The sequence below is a fragment of the Podarcis vaucheri genome (assembly GCF_965113315.1).
Source record: "Podarcis vaucheri genome assembly, chromosome: 11".
Taxonomy (NCBI): domain Eukaryota; kingdom Metazoa; phylum Chordata; class Lepidosauria; order Squamata; family Lacertidae; genus Podarcis; species Podarcis vaucheri.
Window position 1 is genome coordinate 25,688,611 of NC_138749.1, and position 25,116 is coordinate 25,713,726.

Consider the following 25,116-nt stretch of genomic DNA (forward strand, 5'->3'; position numbering starts at 1 on the left):
ATCATTACCCCCCCCCCCAATAATCCACATTAACAGTGGGCCAACATGCATGCAGCTACCATTGGCCCTTTATGTTGTCCAGGAAGAGGCCATTTCCTATGGGGAATAGTTTCTAACCTAAATTGGCTGAGTCACACATTTATCACCATCACCAACAAACTGCCTAGGAAGGTGAGCATTCATCATCTCACTTGGGATGGAAAGGAGACGTGAAGAGGAGCTGGAAATTTAATGGGTATTCCACTTCCCTGAAAGACAGTTACGGAAGTTTTCCTGTCCATATTAATCTTTAAACTTGATTGTTAGTCACCTGGACTGCCCCATCTTGGATGACTAATAATTTGAATAAAAATATGGCAGCTTTTATTAATTTTATTTAACAAAATTTATGTACTGTTTGATTGCACTTGTTTGGACTGTGACACTGCTCCTCCGCCCCTTTCCAGTTGTCTCCATTGTAGTATGAAATTAGTTTCACTGTTTTCTGGAATGTTGCGCGAACGATTGAATGTGACTGTCTGAAAGATCTTCACCGAACAGCCTTGCCTTAATGTAAAGTTATTTTCTTGACAGTGTTGCTTTATATTTATTTCCTTGGTTTTGCAGTTGCTTTGCAGTAAATTATTTCATATTTAAGCTCACATATTCACTGTTGTTGTTTTTTTAAAAGTTGTGCCACACAGAAGTGCTTTAACTTTGGCGGGATTATGCCCTGGGAGCCTTCAATAGCACACTGTCTCTTCAAAGGAGCAAAGAGTTAAGCATGTGCTTTAACCGTCCTTTTTTCAAAGCCCCAGGGGAGTCCCCCCTCTATTGTTCTCTCCTGTGAATAAAGCCCTTGACACTTTATTTAGGTTAGGTGAGGAGAGGGTTAAAGGTGGAATGTCTGAGGCATTATGCAAGCTGTTAAGCAAAAAGGAAGTGCATTACAAAATGCTGAGCTCAGTAGTCTGGCTTCCAGCCAAACCTTGCTTTCTTCACTACAGCTGAGGGCTTTCTAAGCTTCCCACCAGTGGGTTTATCTGAACTGTTTAGGAATGCTGCCTCAGCCGCCAGCTGACGTCAGCACAGGCAGTTCAGCTGAGGGCCAGGCCAGACTGACAGTGTGGATGGGAGGGGCCCTGTGTAGGCTGGCTGGCTGGGACACACACTCATACTCTCTCTCTCTCTGTGTGTGTGTGTATATATATGTGTGTGTGTGTGCGTGCATGCGCACACACACACAGAGCATGGCAGGAAGAGTGAGGCTGCAGTTTCCTCTGCTGTAGCTGAACTCGGAACATTGACGTCTTGCTTTCTTTATGACTTTTCTATGGAAACTTCATATTAATCTAGCGCTCCCAGTCTCCTCCTCTCTCCGAAACCCTGTTTATTGGCTTGCCTTGATCTATCTGCGTGCTGCCTTATTTTTCTTGACATAACTCTGGAAAATGAGGCCATTAGAGCATTGATTTCAAGTGCGGCTCTTCAGGGGCTCGGTGAGGGTGGAGAAAGCAGGGGGCGAAGATGAGATTCCTTCACAACTAGGAGCTGTGGTGACAAGAAGGTTATTGCAGAGGTGTTTGTGCGTGTGCAGGGCAGATAGGAACTGTTTGTTCTGCTTGAGATTTTGGGTATTCGCCTTTTTGGTTGGAACGTACTATGCCATTTTTGTATTCTCTCCCACCCACAACGTGACTCTTGCAAATGTTAAAGACAGACAGCAGCCTACGCTAGGGCTTTGGCTGAGCTTTTTGCTAAAGCAGCCTTCCAAAAGTGTCTCTTTATAAAATGTGTTTTGGCCACAGAAACAGAAACCTCCTTGCTATTGAGAGTTAATCTCCTTTGTCACTTCTAATTTGATTAGTAGAATGTTATGTAGCTGAAATCTATGGTACAAATGAGACGTTTATACAGAAGCTACTTCAAAATCGGAATCCGTTTCACTGCTGAAACAAAGTTTGCTTTGCTTGCCGATTTTCAAACATGAATAGTTAATCAAGCTCCTTTCATCTTCATGACCCAGATTTGTGTGCATGCTCCATTGCACAACTTTTGAGAAGGAAAGGACAGCTGATGGGAAAAGAAGGATGTGCAAGTACACTTTATGTCCATACGGTGGTAAACATGATTTGCAGAGGTTGGCTATAAAAGGTATGGTTTAATCATTCAGCAGTCACATTCACAGGTTTAGAGGAATTTTGTGAGGCTTCAGTGGCTTCTGTCGTCTAAAAGGTAGCCTGGCTGCTCCACGTGTTTCACTGCAGCATTAAAAAAATGAAAAAAATCAGCTGCATTTAGAGTGAAAAGCCCTGTGCCTGGCCAGCACAACTCATGACCCACTGAGCCAAATGTTGTCCACCAGTTGTTTTGTATTCCCAGTTAGTTATGTGCTTAAGTTGGCAACTGGCAGACTGGAAATTGTTGTGTCCTCTCCAAGCTGGGAACCCCAAACACGTTCTAAATTGTGCCCAAATTTCTTCAAAGTTCAACCTGGCTTAGAATAGGTTCATCTACTTGCTGCTGTTACTGCTCTCTGCTCTTTCCCATTAAAGTAACTTGGTGATAACATGAACTGGCGTTTCCAGTATGTCTTTGAACCCAGCTAACCATCCCAAAGTTCTTGGCTACACAGGTTTACTGGAGCAATATTTTAGGGCATGATGGAAGCAAGAGCCTTCCATTGCCACCTCCAGATACAGTTTGGGAAAAGGGAAGAAGGCAGTGAGGAGGGCTTCGGGGGCTCTGGTGAACTGGGACAAGTACTCATGCCCAGTTATGCTAGTAGTGGTTTGGAATGTGGAAGGTGTCCCAAAATTTGCTATGTGCTCAAAAATTGAACTACGTGTGTGTGTGTGTGTGGGAACAATGTGATACCTTTTAGAGGAAATTGTACTTGAAAAACAGACACTTGACTGATTTTGCTTTGTTTACCAGATTGAGCTCAAAATGTTTGGGCTTTAGACACATCTTCTGAGGACTGTGAAGCAGACAAACCCATATGGTAGATGTTTTGTATATGAAAGTACCTGGGAACTACATTGCCAGGAAAGAGAAATATATTCTGTAGGCAGGAGGGGAAGTCAGAGAGGAAAGATTCCAATCCCTGAATTCTTGTATAAATTGTTCTGGGAATACCAACTGGCCGTCAAAATTCTAGATGTAAACTTCGGAAATTAAAAGTCTTTCCCGGTCTGCATCTGTGTTGGACTTGCCTTTAAGGTGTTTTTCAGATGCCATTTTAAGTTGTCTTTAAGATGTCACTTCTTTGCTGCCCTGGGCTTCTTTGAGAGGAAGCGGGGATATAAATTTAATTAATAGTAAAATTATTGCTCATGAGAAGCAGTGTCCTTTTTTGATCCATGTAAATGTTTAAATACATAAATGTGTAAAGCAGTTGGGAAAGAAGTTGAAGGTACTTGGTTCTCAACTTTTTACCTCATCAAAGAGACTGTCCCAAGGAATCCACTTGCCTTTTTATTATGTGGTTCTTCCAAAAATGACGTTTCATAAAAGAGGAACTATCCTAAACTGGTGAAGTTCATTCCAATAAGCTGCTCAGCAGCACCTTAAAGAAGTTGGACAACCAAAACCTCTACCAGGATTAAAGCTTAGAATAGAGCATTTCTCAATTAAATGAGGAGCCAACTTACAGTAATATCCACAAATCTGGAAAGCTGTAAAAATAGGACCACCTTTTCTAAGACCTTTAACTAAATGGACTTGTTTTATGAAACATAATTTTCATTTTGCCTATAACAGTGGTCTTGACTGCTCTCCCATTTCCTGTGTCTCTCTAGCAGTATTGGGTCCTTCTGGAATGCATATTGCTCCAGCTGCTAACAAGATGACAGACTTCAAATTCTTTTCCTCATTTTTTAAAGGGCCTTGTATGTCTAGGGGAGTTGCTTCGTGTGGTATCAAGTATCTTGCCTACAACACAAAGTTTCTTTGTCATAGTGAGTGAAGCTCAATGATCTTTCAGCCTGTTGAGGAAACAGGTGCCTCTTTTTTCTTTAAGCAGGGGAAAACACACTGCACCAAGGGGAAAAAAACATGTGCAGGAATCCTGAAGAACAGAACATCTCTGTTAAGCCAATTAAAGTGTGTGGATGAGAAAAGAATACTGATCTTAACAAATGTTCATGTGTTGGTAAATGAGAGGAGCACAGCTGTCTTCAGAAACTCAAGCTAGCAGAACATTTTGAGCCAGACTTGGTCATATTGAGGTCTTTCTACTAGTATAGGGGAGCACAAACCTTTTTGCAAAGTCAGTTTGCCCAAGGCAAGCTTATGAAAGTAAGGCAAGATGACATTGTTCACCTTGTACTATCAGCACTATTTAGCCTGTGGGGAAAAGAAATGAAGGTGTAGAACTCATAGGTACGAGGAGGAGGGAACATAGTTTCCTATGTTGTACTGATACTTGGAACCCTGCCTTCAGGCTCAATCAAGGTGCTTATTAGCAGCAGTTTAACACTCATTGCTCCCTGGAGAAACCATGCATTTTTCAGGAGATCCACCTCTTGCCTTGAGAACCACTGTATTAGAGATAGAGCTGGAGAAAGTGTCTGGGTGGAAATTGTAAAAGAGAGAGATAGAGAGAGAGAGAGAGAGAGAAGGTCAAGGCAATACACACAAATAAACAATTAAACCTTAAGGCCATGTTACCAAAGCAATAAACTAGCCAAGAGTAGGCATGGGAATGATGGGTTTTTGTCAACACAGAAAATAGATGGAAACACGCTGAAATGTTTGATATAACCACACACGTCTTGGTAGCCTGATGTAATGCTTTCATTTCTCTAGGAGGGTCAGATAGCAAACCTTGTTGAACCAGTTTTGTAGACGCGAAGGATCCGGAGATATCCAGTATTAGATTTCTGTGTATGCTGTAGCTCATAAAGTAATGAGATCTTGCTGTGCAACCACTGCATGCTATTCCCAGTACAAAGTTAAGACTAGAGAATCCTCTTAAGCTCTTGTGGGGAATAATGAACCATCTTAGAGAAAGACAGCCACATCTCATCATCTCTACCACACATGAGGGTAAGAGTCTTTTCCCTGTATCCCCACCAGCATGTACGTGAGACAGATGTGGTAGCGTCAGAGTGGCTAAGGGACCTTTGTCTTATCAATTTCAAGAAAGATCCCCACACGGCAGCCAGGACAGATTTGAGAAGAAGTTGTTATTTCAAATTAGTGACCATTTGTAAACAGGGACAGATTTGGACCCCCAGAAGAAGTTTTCAAACCGCAAAGCATCCCTGTCATCAGAGATACCAGCATGTTATAAATAGAAGAAGTTCGCCCTATGGTTTCAGGTGTCGCATTAACACATAGCCTCTTGAAATTAGTCAAAGCTTGCGTGGCTTGCTGAGTGACATGAGGGTTGGTTGCCATGTGGTGAATTTGGTGTAACTGAAGCCAGGAAGATCTGATCCTTTGAAGTTGTTCTGGCAGTGGAGGAATAGTGATGGGGTGGCCTTTGACATAGTGTTTTCTAAATCATCCGTGCATTTCAGGTTTTTTGAAAAAAATAATCCACTCATAATCCAGAACAAGGGATGATTAAGAAAAGGGAAATGGTGGGAGTTTCCTCCAAAAGCTTTCCACAATTGTTGTGCATACACAAACACATTTTGTTTGAAACCTTATAACCTGTTAGCAGAGCCATAGCTACGGTGCTGGTGGGGTAGCCAGGTTCTTTTTCCTGGATGAAGCCTCCAGAGGGCCGCCATTGAGGCTCCCAGCCTGTGTGTATGCAAATGTGCATGGGTGTGTGTGCCAAACGGGGTCTTTGAACCGGGTGAAATAAAGCCTGGCACACCTGCCTGTTAGTCTCTGGCTTAGTCATGTTGCCAGACAGGCTTCTGCATAACTACAAGCCGGCACCTTGCCCAGCCAGTGGTTTCACATTGGCAGATTGCCATGGTGGACCCTTGAAGCACCTTTATTCTTAAAACGTTGAAACCCACATGGCGCTTTCTGTCCAAGGGTCTTAGCTGAGTAGATGGTGTTGAAAAACAAATTTTCCCCTTGGAGAATTTGTCAGCTTTCATCTCCTTGTATTGGGGCAGGAAGTGAAAGAGCAATCTGCTTTGAAATACCTCTGAGGGTAAATGGAAATCCATGCAAATAGGGGAATACCATATTGATGATCCTTAGCGTTACTGGGAAATATGGTAACAATATCTCATCCTTGACTGACAATACATCTCAGCAGGAAATAGACTGCATCTTTGATGTAAAAGAGCCACACCACTAAATTAGAGGTGACTTATGGAGGAGCTTACAGTTGTTACCTGATCCCCCTTTGAGCAACCTTTGCTATAAAACAACCCTGTCTCCCACGTTTTCCCCCCACTGGTTTTGCAAGTGAGATGTAGCTATTTCTGATGAGGACGTGGGTGGTGCTGTGGGTTAAACCACAGAGCCTAGGACTTGCCGATCAGATAAATAGGTTCCGCTCTGGCGGCAAGGTAAATGGCGTTTCCGTGCACTGCTCTGGTTCGCCAGAAGCGGCTTAGTCATGCTGGCCACATGCCCCGGAAGCTGTACGCCGGCTCCCTCGGCCAATAAAGCGAGATGAGCGCCGCAACCCCAGAGTCGGCCACGACTGGACCTAATGGTCAGGGGTCCCTTTACCTTTACCTTTGCACAGAAGAACAAATTTGGCAACAGATTTATAAAGTAAATTTATAAAGCTTAGAGTCCATGTAGTGTGGGATACCGTTTAGAGAGTTGGACTAGGACCTGGGAACTGCTAGGTTGGCAGGAGCAGGGACTGAGCAATGAAAGCTCACCCCGTCGCGGGGATTCGAACCGCTGACCTTCTGATTGGCAAGTCCTAGGCTCTGTGGTTTAACCCACAGCACCACCTGCATCCCAACAGATTTATACACCAGATTAAAAAGCTGGGCTTGCTGTGTCTTTCCCAGTAGCAAGTGGAGATGGGTATACTGAAGGCACCATTTTCTTTTCTAGCAAATGCAAATACTTGTTGGTTTTGGAAATCAAAAGAAATGTACTGAATTGCAAATGCCTGTTCCGGGTGTTCTTTGCCTGCACAGACAGTTCTGTACATATTACTAATTAAGCCAGAAGCTTCTCAAATGAGAATTGGTACATGTTCATTGTCTATATCACTGTGGAATGTTCATCCTAAAGCTTTTTTTTTTGGAGGAATTGTGAACTTGGGTGTTGCCACACTAGTTTGTTGCAAAAGGTGCTGTGTGTGTCTGGCAGTGCTGTATGTTTGGTGTCAAGTACAGTGGTACCTCGGGTTACATACGCTTCAGGTTACAGATTCTGCCAACCCAGAAATAGTGTTTCAGGATAAGAACAGAAATCGGGCTCCGGCAGCGCAACGGCAGCAGGAGGCCCCATTAGCTAAAGTGGTGCTTCAGGTTAAGAACAGTTTCAGGTTAAGAATGGACCTCCGGAACAAATTAAGTACTTAACCTGAGGTACCACTGTACTTAAATTGGGGAGGGGACATTTAGCTTGGATGGAAAGTTTAAATAAGTGATTATGGGGAAAATCCTGTAGTAGAAAAAGTTGGTATTTTTAAAGTAATGTCAAGTTTGCCAGCTCTGAATTTGAGGTACCTTACTAGTATATTTAGAATCCCTTTACCTGAAGCCCTGGTCTTCAGCTGGCAAGTTTTGACCCTGAACCAAGTCACATCCTGATCTAAAATTGGTTGTGTCAGTGGTTGCCATCCTTGTTAATTTGTTTGTTTTTAAGAAAAGACTGGGAACCAGAGCAGACACAGGAGAATGGAAATCTGCTGTGTAAATTGAGTCGGTTCTGTTGTAGGTCGGGTGGATCCTGGGTCTGTGAAAGTTGGCTTTAGAAGACTTTGCAGAAATTCTGAAGGTTGGTAGGGGCAGTATTGGGTAGCGCTTCAACTAAATTGCTTAAAAGTTTAGGCTTTGTGGGGATTCCACACAGAATCTGGTGTGGTACTTGCTTTAAAGGGTCAGGAAACCTTTATTAATGTTGTGTATGAACTATTGAAGAGTTCTTCAGTGGTGATGAAACAGTGATTTTCCTTCTACACTGTTCCATGGTGTTGACATCACTTCAGCCAACTGGCTTAAAACCTGTTTAAAAATGAGGTTTAATTAAGATATAGTTGGCTTCTGCTGACATGGACATAAAATCAATGCTTAGTTTGCTTGAGGAAAGACTGTTTTCCTTTTGGTTCTTGGCTAAGTCAGATTTTTATTTTTTATTTTTTATTAAAAAAAAGATTAGGAATTCAGAAAGCAGAACCAAATAGCCATTTTTAAAATTCATGTCCTCCAAATGTTAATTTGATGCTTTGAGGCATAAATGACCTTTCTAGCCAGCTCAAACTTGTCAAACAAAGGAGCGATAGAAACAAGCTGCTGTTTGTTCTAATACAACAGCCTGCTTCTCTGGGAGATTTTCAAGGCAATGTTGCCTCCCCCTTCTCAACAACATTAAATGAAACTTTGGCTGGTGCAGTGCTTGGAGTTTGGGAAAAGAAATGTTGACTGTATATGCATCATTGGTTGGATGGTGATGAAATCTGGACAAACTGAACAAATTGAGCCATAGAGTCCAACTTTAGAAGTACTAAAGACTTGAATAGTGCATCAGTCCATGTCCACCCAAGCTGGCGTTTTTATGTGCAGTTATCTTTTAAATGGATAGCAAAACAAGCCTTTTCAAAACTGTGTTTTTAAGGCAGGGCAAAATGATTTATTTTCAGGACTTGAGTTACACCAACAACTCACTTTGTTTATGGCCATTGTGTCCAGGAAGTAAGCTTTGCCACAGAACGCTCAGGGTGCTCATACTGACACACAGGGGCAAGTGATAAGTGAGTTTCTCCTGATAAAAGAATCTGCGGGATCAGTTTTGCCAGGTTGGTGGTAAAATAAGGTATATGTCTGAGGTCTACGTAAAACCTGAACAACTTCCTTTCTTTTATCATAGCACAAGCATCTCTTAAAAGGATGTGTTGATGTGCTGCCTCAAGGCAATATTGATTTCCCCCCCTTCCCTGTAAAACACTTAAAGGATAGCAACATCTTCAAGAACACAGCCAAGTACCAAAGCCCAGTAGCAAAATACTTATACGTGACCAAAGAATTGATCAAGGAAGCAAGAAGGGCTTGCATGGGGTGGGAAACGTGTTCATTCTTGTTAACACGAGCATCTGATTAATACTAAGCATCAAAATAAAATTATGAATTTTAGGTGCCTCAAGAGAAAGGTTTTTTTTAAAAAAAATCTTTTATTTCTGGTGGTGGTGTATTGTGCAGAAGCTAAAGGGCTATACTGGAAGGACCATACCAGTGCAATAGTAGGAGGGCCATACAAATTAGTAGAGCAATTACTTTGCCTGAAGAAGGTCATTGGCTCAATCGTAGGTAGGCTTCAAACGACTTTCTTCTGAAATGTTGGAGAACTGCTGTTGGTCAGTGTAGACAGTACTGAGCTAAGTGGACCGATGGTCTGATTTGATAGAGGGTAGCTTCTATCTTTAATATCACTTAGTCTTTTTTCAGTACAGTGGTACCTCGGGTTAAGAACTTAATTCGTTCTGGAGGCCCGTTCTTAACCTGAAACTATTCTTAACCTGAGGTACCACTTCAGCTAATGGGGCCTCCTGCCGCCGCCGCGCCACCACCACTCAATTTCTGTTCTCATCCTGAGGTAAAGTTCTTAACTCGAGGTACTATTTCTGGGTTAGCGGAGTCTGTAACCTGAAGCGTCTGTAACCTGAGGCGTCTGTAACCTGAGGTACCACTGTATATGAAATGAGACAATGAAGGAATGATTACTCAAATAGAATGTGCATGGCTTCACAGCCAGACAGTAGAACACAGGGTTAAAACGGGCTAGGATTTATTTATGTTTTTACTAAGTTGACCTGGAGATAATGGTGGCTGTATCCCATGCTATGCACAGAAATAAAAATAAAAAATTCCTGTTCCTTGGAGGGTAGATGTTGAAGAGCAGGCTGGAACAGAACACTTTTTCTTAATACAAGTGTACTGTGTTCATAAATCTTTGGGGGTTTGGAGAGGAGGGAGGAGAGCATTCAGTCACATAACTATCAACAATCTGAGCTGATACAGTCCAGGAATAGTTTTACCATTTGACATACTGTCTGTGTAGCCAGCTTCTTAGTTCCTGGAAGGAGGCTGGAACAAGCCAGGATGCTTGGTTGCCCATGCATTTAAAACTGACATTTTATTTTTAACACAACTTTCTAGCCTTGTTTGAATCATTTTGACTCAAGCTATTTTGCGTCAAGCTATTTCCACATTAAAGGCTTGCACTTATGGGCAGTGTGAATGAAAAAGTGATGTTGGATGTGACCCTATAGAACGGGCTTTAGATAATATAAGCAGGTGTTCTTCAAAATAATAGCATATTTCTTCGGTGTAATTTCCTTTGTATGCCAGCTAGCTTATGGAGATCAGTGTGCCATTTCAAAGAATGTATAGATAGCTGCTGTGTGACCTCTTGGTTTCTTTTAATTGCAAGGTTGTTTTTTAAAAAATTAAGGAACAGTAAGTATCACACAAGATGAAGCTATTTTTTTCATGTACAGTTTTCTAGAATTCACCATGAAACTGGTTTTCCTGATTTCGTGAAGAATTGGTATAGTTGCTTTGGACAGGGAGTCCAAATACAAGCTTCTGTAAGGACTCAATTACCCACAATTATAAATTCAAGCACACACAATTTTATTTATTGCATCTAGTGAACCTTTCTAGAATTGATGCAATTCTATCAATTGCATATGTTTTAGATATCTGCATAGATAGTAATCATCTACATTACTTGGAGGAAAAGAGTAAAACAGGATGCCCCTTAACTATTTTGATAGTTTCTATGAACCCAATATTGAAGTTGACTAAATTGAACCTTATTAAAATTGTCAAAGATATCACAGGGGATTGATTATGCAGTCAAAATGGAAAAAGCCCTTTAGCAATGCAATTTTTAATTTTAATTTTGCTTACTCGTAAGGCGCATGGTTTACTAGGAATGGTAACAGATTCCCTTTTATCTTATTTTGATCCAGTACCAGGATAGCATGTTAGGAAGCTTGGGAATAAAGTAGAATTTAGGAGTGAGGTCCAATTGTGGCAGCCCACTGACACAACAACCAATCTGCTTGCAGGAATCCCAAATCCAGTGAATGGCTTGGGCCAGTGGAAGTGTACGCAGTGTTAACCTATTGTATACTTTTGCGTGCACTATCACTTGCACAATGAAAATCACCTGTCCAAGCATGCTAGCTCTCCTACTTCTTGCACTAAACATTATGTTTGATCTATCCCTTGGTAATTAGTTTTCATTAAAACTGTGTGGATGTTGTATGTCTTGATACCTATTTCTATTCCCAAATATTTCTTTTAAAAAAATTAACAATTTCAACATAACAAAATATCAAAACATATCATATTCATTATTTTCCCCCCTTTCCCCCCCCCTTTCCATTGAACCCTCTCTTCCCTCAGCTCCTCTCTCTCTGATTTCTCAACACATGTTATTCTCTTGCCACTGTTCTTTTCTCAGGGTTTCCTCATTCTTCCATCCTTGTGCTATCAAGACTCTTGCCGCTGTTGTATGTTATCATGGCCTTCTAAGTCCAATGCTTCTTCCTTTTCCAGTTTTATACAGTCCCTGATCCATACCAAACATGCAGCCTCATAATATCTATTCTCAAAGATTTAAACAGTATTTGCAAAACCACAAACATAGAATAGTAGAATTTTAGAGCTAGGAGGGAGGGACCCATAGCGTCATCTACTCTAACTTCCTGCAGTGCAGGAATTGCAATGTATTTTGTTGGATCTAGAGTTGGGATTCCATGTATGGACAACAGTAATCTATCAGAAGCTTCTGTTGGAGGAATAGGAGAGACTTATTTTTAGTGATTCCCTCCCCCGTCCCCTGTAGTCCTCTGCAGCAACTTTTTGAGGGGTGTGAGGCCTCTGGCAAAATCAGTGAAAATCACCTCCCCTTTCTCATGTAAGTGTAATTCTGCTGAGCACAAGTGTAACATTTTATGCCCCCCCCAATTCAATATAAACTGAAAACTCTTCAGACTACTTAAACACTGTTTCCCCCCCTCTTGAGGAGTGTTGGCTGAACAAAATGAAGCCATTTAAAATGTTGGGTATAGCTGCTGCAGAAAAGTCAGCGTAGCTGCTGCTTTGGTAAACAGCTCTGTAACTAGATGCAGTAATGTTTGACATTAAATGATCTGGGCTTAGAATTATCCAATTGGAATACATTGTGCTTTATGGCTTTGAGCACCTTAAATTTAGTACACAGTACATGCGTTCAAATTATCACTGTAATAGCTTGAAAGAACAAATACACCATTGTACAGAATGCAAATAATGCTTATTAAGCTTGCAGTTGATTCTTTCTGATAGATGAACCAAATTGCTGTCGGGCTGTATTTACTTGCACACAAACAGATGTGATTTTGCTCAAAATCAAGATAATTACTCCAGGCGTAGTTGTGTGTGTGTGTGTGTGTGTGTGTGTGCGCGCGCACACACACACACACACACACACACACACGTATAGAGTAAGCAACTGTTAGGGCTGTATTTTAAATCATTCTGGCTTAATGAACAGACTTTCACGTTGCCCTTTTGAAGGAGGTAGGCAGCCTTACTAGTTTCACCAGCATAAAGCACTGGTACAACTGGTGAACTAGTTATTCCAGTTTGTGGGCTGAGAATTGTAGCTGTTGTTTAATAACACCTGAACATGCCTTATCTGAAAATTCCTTGCCAGCTCTTTGCCTACTTAAAACAGTTGTGGTACATAGCTGAGGGCTGAATTGGTCATTACATGCCCTCCCCATCTCCAGAAAAAGGTGCATTGGGAGAGGCTGATGAAGTAGAGAAGTGGGTGGGTATCTGCGCTTCAGCCTTTCTGAGCTGTAAAGATGTGTTTGTAATAGACTGAGCACATTTTCCCCTGGCAGTTCTATGCATCACTCTTTCCCCACTCCCTCGGCTGCTTTGCCCCATGGGGTAATTTACCAATCATTTCTGGGGTTTAATCCTGCTTCAGTTTCCTACCGGCATGATGCAGGCAGGAATGAAACCAATAATACAAAAATTTGTTCTCCAGGTTTTAGTCTCTCTCCCCCCCCCCCCCCTCTCTCAGTAAAAGCATTGGTGCTTCGGTTCACTTGGTGGTTACAGAGTTCTTTTGCCTTGCGGTTGGGCAATTCGTTTGTTACATCGCCTTATGCTTTTGTACCAGGTTTTTCATATGGTCGCTGTGGAACAGTTCTGTGTTTGTTGTGCATTTGAAATGAGTAATGGCTGGTTCTGTAAGGTGATTTTTTAAAAAAATGCACAAGATACTAATACAGTGGTACCTTGATTTGCAAACAGCCTAGTTTACGACCACTTTGGATTACGACCAATTCAAACCCGGAAGTGCGCGTCCTGGTTTGCAAACTTTTTTTGGATTACAACCCAGGGGGTGGTTGTTGTTTTTTTGGATTATGAACAATTTTTTGGATTACAACCCCCTTTTTTTTGGGGGGGGAGGCCCTATTGGCGAAAGCGCACCTTGGGTTACGACCTGTTTTGGTTTATGATCGGACCTCCGGAACGGATTATGGTCATAAACCAAGGTACCACCGTATTAGTGCATAAGCAGTTGTGAGCCAAAAATTGTCCCGCATCCAAATTATTTTGACTACAACCTTTAAAGGACACAAGTTATTCACTTTGGGGGCATAACGGGTTTGTTACAAACAATGCTAAGAAATGGAGGCCTCGAATGGAATAATTTTGAGCAATGTTACTTAGGAGTTCATGATATCCGAACAAGCAGGCAACGAACAGCATATAATCTGCACGTTGTGCGGCAGCTTTAAATATACTTATTAGGAAAGAAGCAGATGCTTTCGTTGTGAAATTGACATGTAAAATAGCAGTCTTCCTCAGCAGGGTGCAGCTCTATCTGTGACTCCTTCACATGTAATGAATAGCTAATTTATGCTCTATAGTCCACAAGAGACTGGAGGGAGATGAGGAGTTGGGGGAGTGTTCTGGCAACCAAAGTCAGCAGGATGTGCTGAGATGTGCTTTTAATGGAAGCAAATCCAATGATACTTTGGGGTGGGTGGGTAAGGGAGGGTTAATTCATAAAGAGGATTGCTCATCTGTTACTTTGTGTTAAATTTCATTTATTGCTACAAATGGACAGGCAGACATTTGTTCATGTTGCAATAAGAGGAACTGGCAGGCATTGGTTTCTGAATAATGGGGAGGGGGGAGTTGTGAGGAGATCTGCTGAGGAATTTGCACTGGAGAATGGACCAGTTTTCTGTCTCCTCATCCAGTGACAACTGCAGGCTGCTGTCCAATCGCTGTCACATGAATGCCCATCTGTTGAGGAGACCTCAAATTTCCAAGAGGTATATGAGCAGAGATACATTAAACCTCTCCCCTCTTTTTGTGAAAATAGTTTGTCAATAACTAGATACCTGATCCGCTAACCATGGTTAAAACCTAAATTATGTAATAATAGCATGAAATTTGTAGACTCAAATATAAGCATTTCGACACTCTCCCCTCTCCCCTTCTTAGAGGGTAAAGTAGTTTTTACAGCATCTGTTGTGATTTTGCAACCAAATGGTGATTCTGGAAGAAGAAAACAGAGGAAGTGTTTTGAGGCTCTTGTTTTCCGCAGTTCTTATCAGAAAAGACAGCTTTCTACTACATAAACAGGAAAGACAAGATAAAGTATTGTAGTAACCTAAACCTACAAATCTTTGTTGGACTGTGGCCTCATTCTCACTGAGGTGGCAAACCTATGCCTGGGCTCTGTGATGCAAGGCTTCAGGTAGGAGCTCACATGACATAATGCTCCTTATGAAATTTGTTACATGAATATAGTTCTTCAGAAGTCACTAGTGTTGCCCTTCACTTTGTGTGTGTAGGCTTTGATTGGAGTAAAGTAAAGGTCAAGGTGCTGTAGGGAGAGTGATATTATTTTGGAACAAACATTAATTCCTCTGCGTGGAGGCAAATCTTTAACATTGCTTTACCGTAGCTGAAAAGTATTGAGCAGGAAGTAATCTTTGGCTCTTCTGGGAGAATAGAAACAAAAGCTGTAAGTTTTAAAAGTGAATGGAAGGGTAAAAAGAACGGGTTATTTTAGGTTTGTTTTAACATGTGATTGACTTAGTGAGGTGGCTGAACATTTCTCTCTACATCATACTTGTCTGTCTGTCTGTCTTTTTGTCTCTAAACCGATATTATGGGTGGTTTATGTGTGGCAGCTGAGAACTCTGTGACTTGGTTTGGCAGGTTCCTGCCAGTAAATTTCTTAGTTTTGCCTATTGGAAACAACACACCCCTTTGAGGAGCTCAGTGTGCGTAGTGCTGTGGCAAGGCAGTTAGAGAACATTGGATTTAGTGTGATGTCCTCATTTATAGAATTATAGAATTGTAGAGGTGGAAGGGACTCTGAGGGTCATCTAGACCAACACCCTGTGATGCAAGAATCTGAGTTAAAGCATCATGGAATTGCACTGAGCTGTGCATCTTTGTGTATTGAGATCTACAGATCCTTACGGGGAAGGGCTGTAGCTCAGTGGTAGAGCATTGCTTTGCATGCAGAAGGTCCCTTGTTGAAACCTCTGCATCTCCTGGTGGGACTGAGTATTTCCCCCGTCAGGTGGTGTAGACAATACTGAGCTGGAATGACCAATGTTCTGACCAATGTTTAGTCATCCAGTACAGGTTTAACGTTGAAGGGAGATGAGCTGAATTCTTGCTGTGCATACTACAGTGGTACCTCAGGTTACAAACCCTTCAGGTTACAGACTCCACTAACCTGGAGGTAGTACTCGGGTTAAGAACTTTACCTCTGGATGAGAACAGAAATCCTGCACCAGCGGCACAGTGGCAGCGGGAGGCCCCATTAACTAAAGTGGTACCTCAGGTTAAGAATGGTTTCAGGTTAAGAACGGACCTCCAGAACGAATTAAGTTCGTATCCAGAGGTACCACTGTACTGGCTTTTTCAGCTGATGGCTAAGCTTGTGGGATATAGCAGCTACTTGACATGAAAACTGATCAGGTGGAAGTTGAGAATAACAGATGGGTGCAGGGGACTAGCAAATGGAGTTCTGTCAAAAACATTATCACTTGGCCTTGTAGTCTGAACTGGGTTAAAGTTGCAACTGGTCATAATGAGAACAAACAAATTCAAACAAACAAATCTTACTTTAACCTTGGACATTATCACTTGTTTCCTCTGTGACTGGATGTCTGGCCATTATCATGCTTGGTCCCAGTTTGTGGGGTGTCAGTCAGCCCTTGTGCCCCTTCAGAGAGAGCATAGTTTAGGGTTGCCTGACCACAATGTTAGGCACTTGACTGGGAGCCTTGGTCTTTCCAGGCAGCTGGAATTTTGAGGTTGGTGTCGTGTGACCATCCCAGCTCCACATCTTGGAAGTGTTCGCTGCTGCGGTTTTCTGTGGCCTTTTATTGCTGTCTTGACTGGAAACTATACGAGCTTACAGTAAAAAGTAAAATTATACCGAAGAAAGAAGGATAACGTCCAGAAGAGAGAAAAACCTGCATATGAAAATTGCCAACAGCATGTATAGCAAGTCTCAAGTTGGCTAAATGTGTTTGTGTTCCTTCTTCTCTTGCTTAATCATTTCAGTACTAGAGCTGCTTTGTAGTTGCTACAAGCCATACTCGAATCAAGAGAGGCCACAGGTGTTCTTTGGGTTTGTATGAACCCTGTACCTGTGTTTCAGTACTGTATAGAGCCATGCAATATCCTCACAGTTAGAGAGGAGCAGTTGTGGGATGCTTCCACTGGTAGAAAAGGAACACTATCGCCACTGATTTCTCCTTGCCCCTCTTCTTCCCTCCCTGAAAATCTCCAGATGGGAGGGCTGTGGAGTGCTGCAGGGGAAAGGGTTAATCGGCACAAATCACCTCCACCATTAAGAGTCTCTGCTGGATCAAAGACCCTTCTGTGAACAGATGGAGCCCCTCCTTTTGTGGAGGGGAAACTCAAGATCATAGAATCATAGAGTTGGAAGGGGCCACAAGGGTCATCTAGTCCAAATACCTACAATGCAGGAATCTTTTGCCCAACGTGGGGCTTGAATCCACAACCCTGAGATTAAGAGTCTCATGTTCTACCAAGCCACTGAGTTGATATCAAAACTTTGCATTACTGTAGATGCTTTTTTTTAAAATAGTACATTTCAATGGGGTGGGGGGTGGGGAGAGCTGATTGCCTAAACATTAATGCTGGGTAAGGCTTCTGGTTTCCCCCCTGTAAAGACAGTCTCTCATCGACTTTTCATACCATTGACCATGGTATCCTCCTGGACCATCTCTGGAGAGTAGGAATTGGGGGCACTGTATTACAGTGGTTCTGATTCTCCCTTCAGGACCGAGTCCAGAGGCAGTAGCATTGGGAGAGTGTTTTTGCCCCCCTGGTGGCTACGTTATGGGGTGCCACATTTAATACCTCCATGAAGCCGCTGGGAGTGGTCATCAGGTGTTTTGGGATGAGGTGCCATCAGTATGCTGATGACACTAGCTCTACTTTTTCATAACATCTTTTTTAGTGATACTGTTTTATCTTATTTGTAAATCAATTCAAGGGGTTTTTTAAAACACACTCAAGCAGTATATACATTTTATGAATAAATAAAATTAATTAATGTCTTTTATGGTCAGGAAGAGATTACTAATTGAAAATTATGTGGGAAATGGATTGGATTCCTATGGGCAGGTAGAGAACCAGTGTCACTCCAAAAGGAATTCATGAATCATAGCTCAGTGCTTTATTTCTCTTCCCTTTCCGTTTGTCTTGCCTTTCACTTCATTAACATTCATTTGCTGACAAGACACACCCAAAGTTGCTCACATCAATCTTTTGTTTCACAATGCTTTGGACATGCAAAATTGATACCCTTTATTTAATCTTTGATACTCCTTATCTAATCGTTGGTACAAGAGTCGTGTTGGTACTGTGACTAGTTTTATTTGAAATAGCTTTTAATACATAACTACAGGCTAGGACAAATCTACAGTCAACCTTTGCAGACAGAGGACATTTCAAAAGTGGATTAAATGTGCAGTAAAAGTGCACTGTAGATCCTTTCCTGGATTGTATTACTTTGCATTGCAGGCAAGGTATCACATATTTAAATGCTTTCCCCACAACTAAGTCCGTATGATAAATTTAGCACAGCACAGAACGGTAGGATACGCTTTCCTACCCCGCATGCAAGTTTTCTGAGTGCAAGGGATCCTCTTCTGCATGGGGGAGCATTATGTCATGCAACTTTCCTCAGTGACATGTACATCCTCACAAAAGTGTTTTGCCATGGTTATGATGGTGTAGCTTGGCTTTTCTTCCCCTCCTCCTCCTCCAAAGTCTGTGCTGAAGTTGCAGTAGGCATATGTGGTACTTGAAGGCCAATGTTAAAGTTTGTGTAGGCCTATTAGGAGTAAATGTTATAGCAGAAGGATGTTCTGCTAACTGCACTCTACCTATTTTGGCTGCATACACATTTACACAAGGGAAAAATATGTATATGCATAATGGCCATTTCACTCATGTGCATTCTTCCCTTAAGAGCACTGCATAACTAAGATTAAGTGTTCGTGGTATTTCTAGGTCTGAACACATGGGTAAACTCATTGGTTATTTCTTCCTGTGAAGGTGTATTCTCATTATCAGGCTGTGAAACAAATACAGATGAACAGTATAGAATTAATTGAGTAACCTCTACAGAACCACTGAATATTGTTTTGACATTCATGTGAACTCTTTTTCTTCTTCATACTGAAACCAGTTAAGTCCTGCCAGATTCCACTGATGGAAGGTTCTAACTAGTGTTTGCTGTCTGTGGAGCTGGAAAATGTACTGCCATGAGAGTTCTAAAGTAATGGAGGCTTAGCGCACTGGCCTGTTCAGTCTGTTTCCTGTTTTTTTCTGTAGTCATTTTCTACCACAATGACCACTTTGTGTGTACGAAGCTATTTATATGCACACTGTTCCTTTGGGTGACTTTTAGTGGCTGCTGCCGAAGACCACAGTTGCTGTCTAAGACTGTCTCTATTTAAAACTTCATTCTACTTGTTGATGAACTACAGTGCTTTTCTCACTTAAAATGGCAACCGTAGACACTTGACTGAATTGTCCTTTTTTATTCTTTTGTTTCTTCAATGAACAGGTTTCCACCTGAGTGGCACAGTGACGGAGCCTGCAATGCAATCGGAGCCAGAAACTGTTTGCAATGTAGCTATCAGCTTTGATCGTTGCAAGATTACCTCAGTGACCTGTAGCTGTGGAAACAAAGACATATTTTACTGTGCCCACGTCGTGGCACTTTCTTTGTACCGGATTCGCAAGCCAGATCAGGTCAAACTGCATCTTCCCATTTCAGAGACTCTCTTTCAAATGAACAGAGACCAACTACAAAAGTTTGTACAGTATTTGATCACAGTGCACCATACAGAAGTTTTGCCAACTGCTCAGAAATTAGCAGATGAAATCCTTTCTCAGAATTCAGAGATCAATCAAGTTCATGGTGAGTTAGCTTCCTGTACAGCGTACAGGCTTAACTGATATTCTTCTATCTGTGGTGATGTACTGGACTTTATGGATTCACCTGCAAGTACAGTTACAGCAATAAAAGACACATTTCACCTTGGACTACTGTAGGCAATGCAGTGAAAGACTTGACTGAAAACAGCTAGTAAGCAATGTTACACATACTTTTCGGAAGGATGATCATAATAGGCCCAGCTAATACTGGGAGAGAATATAATATGTTCAGTTGCTTGAGGTCCAAGCAGATTTGGAATTATCAGGAACAGGACAAAACAAAGGGTGGCTTCTGTAGCTGCTTAAGTGTATATTGTGTGGGGAGGCAGTACTCTGAAAACTTCAGTAGTGTCTACTGCCATCACTGTGACATGCCTGGATGGAGAGCAATACTTGACCCAACCATGTTCCAAAGGTTGCAGATGATTGCGACTTCATATGGTTTTATAGGCATCCTATGATAGTTCTTGAGCAACTATAGTGTCAAAAACTAACAATGGTAGTTAGTCCCATAAATAACACAGGAAGGATTTTATTTGGAAACATTTGTATACCAGATTTCAGGCAGTGTATAGCATGGAACAAATACAAAAAAACCCCAACCTCCTCAATTAAGACAGCAAATGAAACTTTAAAGCAGGTGGAAACTTTCAGTAAATCAGTAAAATCTGTTCAAATACCTGGGTAAAGAAACAGAATGTTAGACTTCTGGACACGTTGAACTATTTTCAGGGATACCAGGGTCCACAACATGACACACGTGAGGCTGAGAAGACACAGAGGTTTTGCCTAAATCTGCATCTTCATCTTAGGAATGTCTTATCAATAAGCAACATAACAATGACATAAGTTCACAGCAATGACTGTGTAAACACAGCCTTAGAAATTTTCTTGTACCATGACTGTCCAAAATATAGGCTCCTGGAGTCCTCAGTGTGGGCATCACAGGACCTTTTGCTTCACTCTGTTTTACTTGGAGCTAGAGCTAATATACATAGAAGAAAATATAACTCAGCAATGGATAGCACAGGGTTGTTCAGCACCAGTATCTCCCATTGTTCCCTATAAATTAGCAACTCATGTGTCAAGGAGTATGCGATGCATAAGGCAGCGTAGGGATTTGAACACGAGCCTTGTGTATCACTTGCTTTTTACACCCAAGAGGGAGGGGTATAGAGTGGTTGGTGGTGTGCAATAGATGAGTACTTGAATGACAACACCTGTTTAGGGTACCAGGATGGATGAGACATCTGTTTTGGCAGATTTTTAAGGCTTATGTTAAAGTAGGGTTTATATGGTGGAGAATTGTCATCTGTGGGAAGGAAGGATCCTTTGGGGTGCAGTAGCAGTGGTGCCAAAGGAATTTGGAGTGGCAATATATGGAAAGGAGTCATATTGGGGTTGGAAAGTGAGGCATATTTTGTAGAAGCTAACTGGGTGCTATTTACCAAGGCAAGGGATTTATTCTGAAAAATGTTTATGTTGCTCCAGGCATCTGTGAGGTGGGGAAGTTGGCTTTTCAACCATCTTGAGTTCCAACTCCTCTCACCCAGCAACCCATCCCCCTTATTTAAGTATCTCCCATTTTAATTATTCTGTATATATGAATATGTCCTATAAAGGCTGTGTAGAAAACAGTGTTGTTTACATGGTACACACAAATAGCCTGCGCCATGGAGCACTGAGCTGCTACCATAGAAAGGCAGTTTCAAGTGGTGTCCCACTGCCATACGCTCCTGAGATGGCTTTCAGTCTGTTTATGGAGGTGTTTACAGAGAGGTTCTGAAGATTTTATGGAAGAAACAAGTTTTGAATGTGTTCTAGAGCTGTGACTAGATACGTTGAACCTCTTCCTTCTCCATATGTGTCATTCTTTTAGTTTTTATAACTAAGCTTGACAAAAACTAGTTAGTACTGAAGTAAAAAGTATGAGGAAAAGTCTGTTTCAGCCTTTAATATGGTAAGCTGTACTGTCTTGATTGTGATACCCATCCCTCATCTGAAAACTACATAATAGTTGACTTGTGGCAGTAGATTTTCTTAGTGAACTTTGTCCCCAAAGAGGTATACAGAACTTGTTCGGTTGCAGATGTTGGAATTATTTGAACATCAGTCATGAATGTCAGTCATGCAGCTGATAAGATGGCTACACTGACCAGAGCTGTTCTGATTCTGCGCATTAGCTCCTTTGCAGAAAAGGATTGAAACAATGAAGTCCTACCTGTGAACCTGGATTTTAAAGCACAGCTTGGCCACGTTCAAATTGGTAGATCAGGCGAATAATTCTCTTGTTGTGGCATTTTAAAAACAAAAACAACACTGGTCAAACTGGCCCTGGGAAGACTTAAATGTCACATGTTTTTCATTAGTCCCCCCCCCCTTACAGTTTATCTTTAGAATGCCACCAGGATGCTTTCAACATGCTTAATTGTTCTATCATAAACTTTGTCCTGGGACATTTATAGAATACTGACTAGAAAAACTCGGCACATCTTTATTTTCTTGCTGGAAAGGTTGTGTGGTATTTGCAGCTCTGATTACCCAATTCTTTCCCTCCCCTGCCCTGTAGTTATCAGAAAGGTACAACTCCATTGGTGGATACCATGCCCATTCAGTTATGCAGTTTCCAGCTGCCCATGTTCATGATACCGGTATCAACCATGTAATGTTAGGTGCTGGGAATGTCCACAGAGTCACACCACCACTGTTTTGGATCCCTCAGCCTCAAATTAAGTAGTGCAGCCTTTCCCAACCTGTCTTGAACAGAGCTGATGGAACTGCAGTGCAAAACATCTGGAGGGCATGAGATGGTGGAGGCCTGAGCTGGTGCTTAGGAGTTAACAGTTTCAGGCACCAACTTGAGTTCAGAATGAGACATTCCAGATGGCCTTGGCCTGAGAGAATGTGTGTTGTTCAAGATACTTCATAGGTAAGTTGAAGTAGTTGAAATAGTCTTTGAAATTGTGGAATATGGTCTTGAAAAAATGACTAGCTAGCAAAAGGTAGGCAAAAAAATAAGAAAAAAAGTTGTTGTTTTAATGGCTGAATCTCATATATATGTTATGGTGCATCCTAATTTGACTAGGTGAATCGCCGCAACTTCAATGGAAGGCATCTTAGAGCCAGTGTATTACAGCACCCAAGACTAAATTTTATAAAACTGGTTTTGATTCATTGCTACACTTTGATTAACTATTATTTCTGTACACTGCTTTGTGAAGGCAATGTACACTGAGAGTTGGGTTTAAAAATAATTTAATAAAAAAGAAATTAAATACATGAAATGCATTGTGAATTAGGAAGTTAAATCTCACTAACTCACTAGGTGGCTTTAGGCAAGTCACCACAGTGAGCTTGAAAACCAACTCCTCGACACAGTGCTCAGCTTTATAAAAACACACACATGACATTTTGAAGACACGAGTCTAGAAGCTAGAAAATCAGCAAGGGTGTGGAGGAATAATTGGTGTTTTCCATAATATGTCACATATTATGACTGACTGTCTCCAGGGCAGAAGTCATGGGTGTGTGCTTGGTGCACTGAGCTGTTAGCTCTTGGGGAATATTTGTTTGTTCCTTTGAGGCTAAGATAGCAAAGCTGAGAAAATCAGAGAAGTATGTAGATGAAACCTTTAAGGATGTTGACAGCATCTCAGCTATCTCTGGCTTCTTGGAGGCATCTGGGCTCGCCATGGTTTGGCTCAGGATGCTTGCCTAGCTGGATCCTTGATGTAAAATAGTAGACATTGTATCATATTTTCCCCTTAACCCACCAGCTATAATATGGTGCAAATCGCTTCAAATGTGTTATTTCTCTGAAGACTTAGTGTTTGTTTGTTTACCTAGAACAAGTTTTGTGAATGAGCCTTCAGCCTAGTGTTTTCAATACAGTATAGAGTAATAGACTTGGGAGGAACCTCTGAGGTCATCTTGCAACATACTTGTGAACATACAATGTTTTTTTCTAGAAAAACCAGTTTCCAGTACAAAGATTTCTTAACAATCCAATGGCATCTTTATATATTGCCTATCTTCCACACACTGGTTCCATACACTTGCAAGTTACTGCAGCATAATCTCAGACAACATTATGAAGATACATGATGCGGTTCCTGCCCAAAGCTAAGCAGTTCTTGGTTCCTGGCCAGGTGAGTCTGTTCTATGGGAGATGTATGGAAGCCACATGTGCCAATCTGAGCCTCTTAGAAGGTGGTACAGGAAACCAGCACAACAATTTAATATCTTTGGTATTGTGCCAACATGATGATTGTCATATCTAGTCCTATAGTTCTAAGTATTTTATGCCAACTGTGCAAGAGCACAGCTTGCTGTCACGTACATATTTTGCTGCTGTTTATCCACACTTGTACTGGAGCAATTACTTGTTTTCAACTATTTGCAAAGTAGTATCAGTCTCTGATGTTATAGTGCCTTGTTACCATGGCTTCCCTTAAAGAAATGTTTTTGGACAACTTTCAAGTTGCATCAAGTATATACTGATGGCATGCATTAAAAATGTCTTAAAATGCCATAAAAGGGGAGAGAACTTTTAAACAAGTTTGTTTATGCCTTTAGATGTGCTTGTTTGATTCTGAAGGCGGTTAATTAAAGGTAAAGGGACCCCTGACCATTAGGTCCAGTCGTGACCGACTCTGGGGTTGTGGCAGTCATCTCGCTTTATTGGCCCAGGGAGCCAGCTTCCGGGTCATGTGGCCAGCATGACTAAGCCACTTCTGGCGAACCAGAGCAGCGCACAGAAACGCCATTTACCTTCCCGCCGGAGCGGGAACCTATTTATCTACTTGCACTTTGACGTGCTTTCGAACTGCTAGGTTGGCAGGAGCAGGGACCGAGCAACAGGAGCTCACCCCGTTATGATGATTCGAACCACTGACCTTCTGATCAGCAAGTCCTAGGCTCTGTGGTTTAACCCACAGCGCCACCCGCGTCCCTTTCAATGCCACAAAAGGGGAGAGGACTTTTAAACAAGTTTGTTTATGCCTTTAGATGTGCTTTTTTGATTCTGAAAGCGGTTAATTGGGAACACTTTATATAAAGCCTTAAACAGGAATTGTTACCATGTTTGAAATGGGTGCTGACAACGATGTTTGGAGAAAGCCTAAGTGTTTGGTCCTCAGTGTTTCTGGTGACATCTGGCCTTTGAAGCTCTTCAGTGAGTTTCGAAGCGAGTGCAACAGTTGTCTGCCAAATTACGACAGATATGTTGTGCAAATGGTTGGAACATTGTGCTTAAAATATCCAGGTTTTTGTTTGTTTTTAAAAAGTTGGTACTAGTAGCTTACACTTGAATGTGGCTTTTGGCCTGTGAGTGCTGTTTGGACTAAGGCCAGAGGGATCCATGTTCAAATCCCCACTTGGCCATACCACTCGTTGGGTGGCCTGGGGCAATTCTCAGCCGCTTGTAGGTTGGTTGTGAGGATACATGGGGAAGAACAACGCATAGTGTTTTGATTACAGTATTATAGATTTATGCTAAAAAAAGGCAATA

At 41.7% G+C, this 25,116-nt stretch overlaps 1 protein-coding gene across 3 annotated transcripts in view; it reads left to right on the top strand.

Moving 5' to 3' along the window:
- Positions 1 to 25,116, top strand: part of ZSWIM6 (zinc finger SWIM-type containing 6) — a 96,175-nt gene that overhangs the window by 23,698 nt on the left and 47,361 nt on the right. For all 3 annotated transcript variants that reach the window (XM_082241780.1, XM_082241781.1, XM_082241782.1), the window contains exon 2: positions 19,234 to 19,590. In XM_082241780.1, the coding sequence (XP_082097906.1) occupies positions 19,234 to 19,590 (357 nt within the window). The remainder of the gene's footprint in view (positions 1 to 19,233; positions 19,591 to 25,116) is intronic.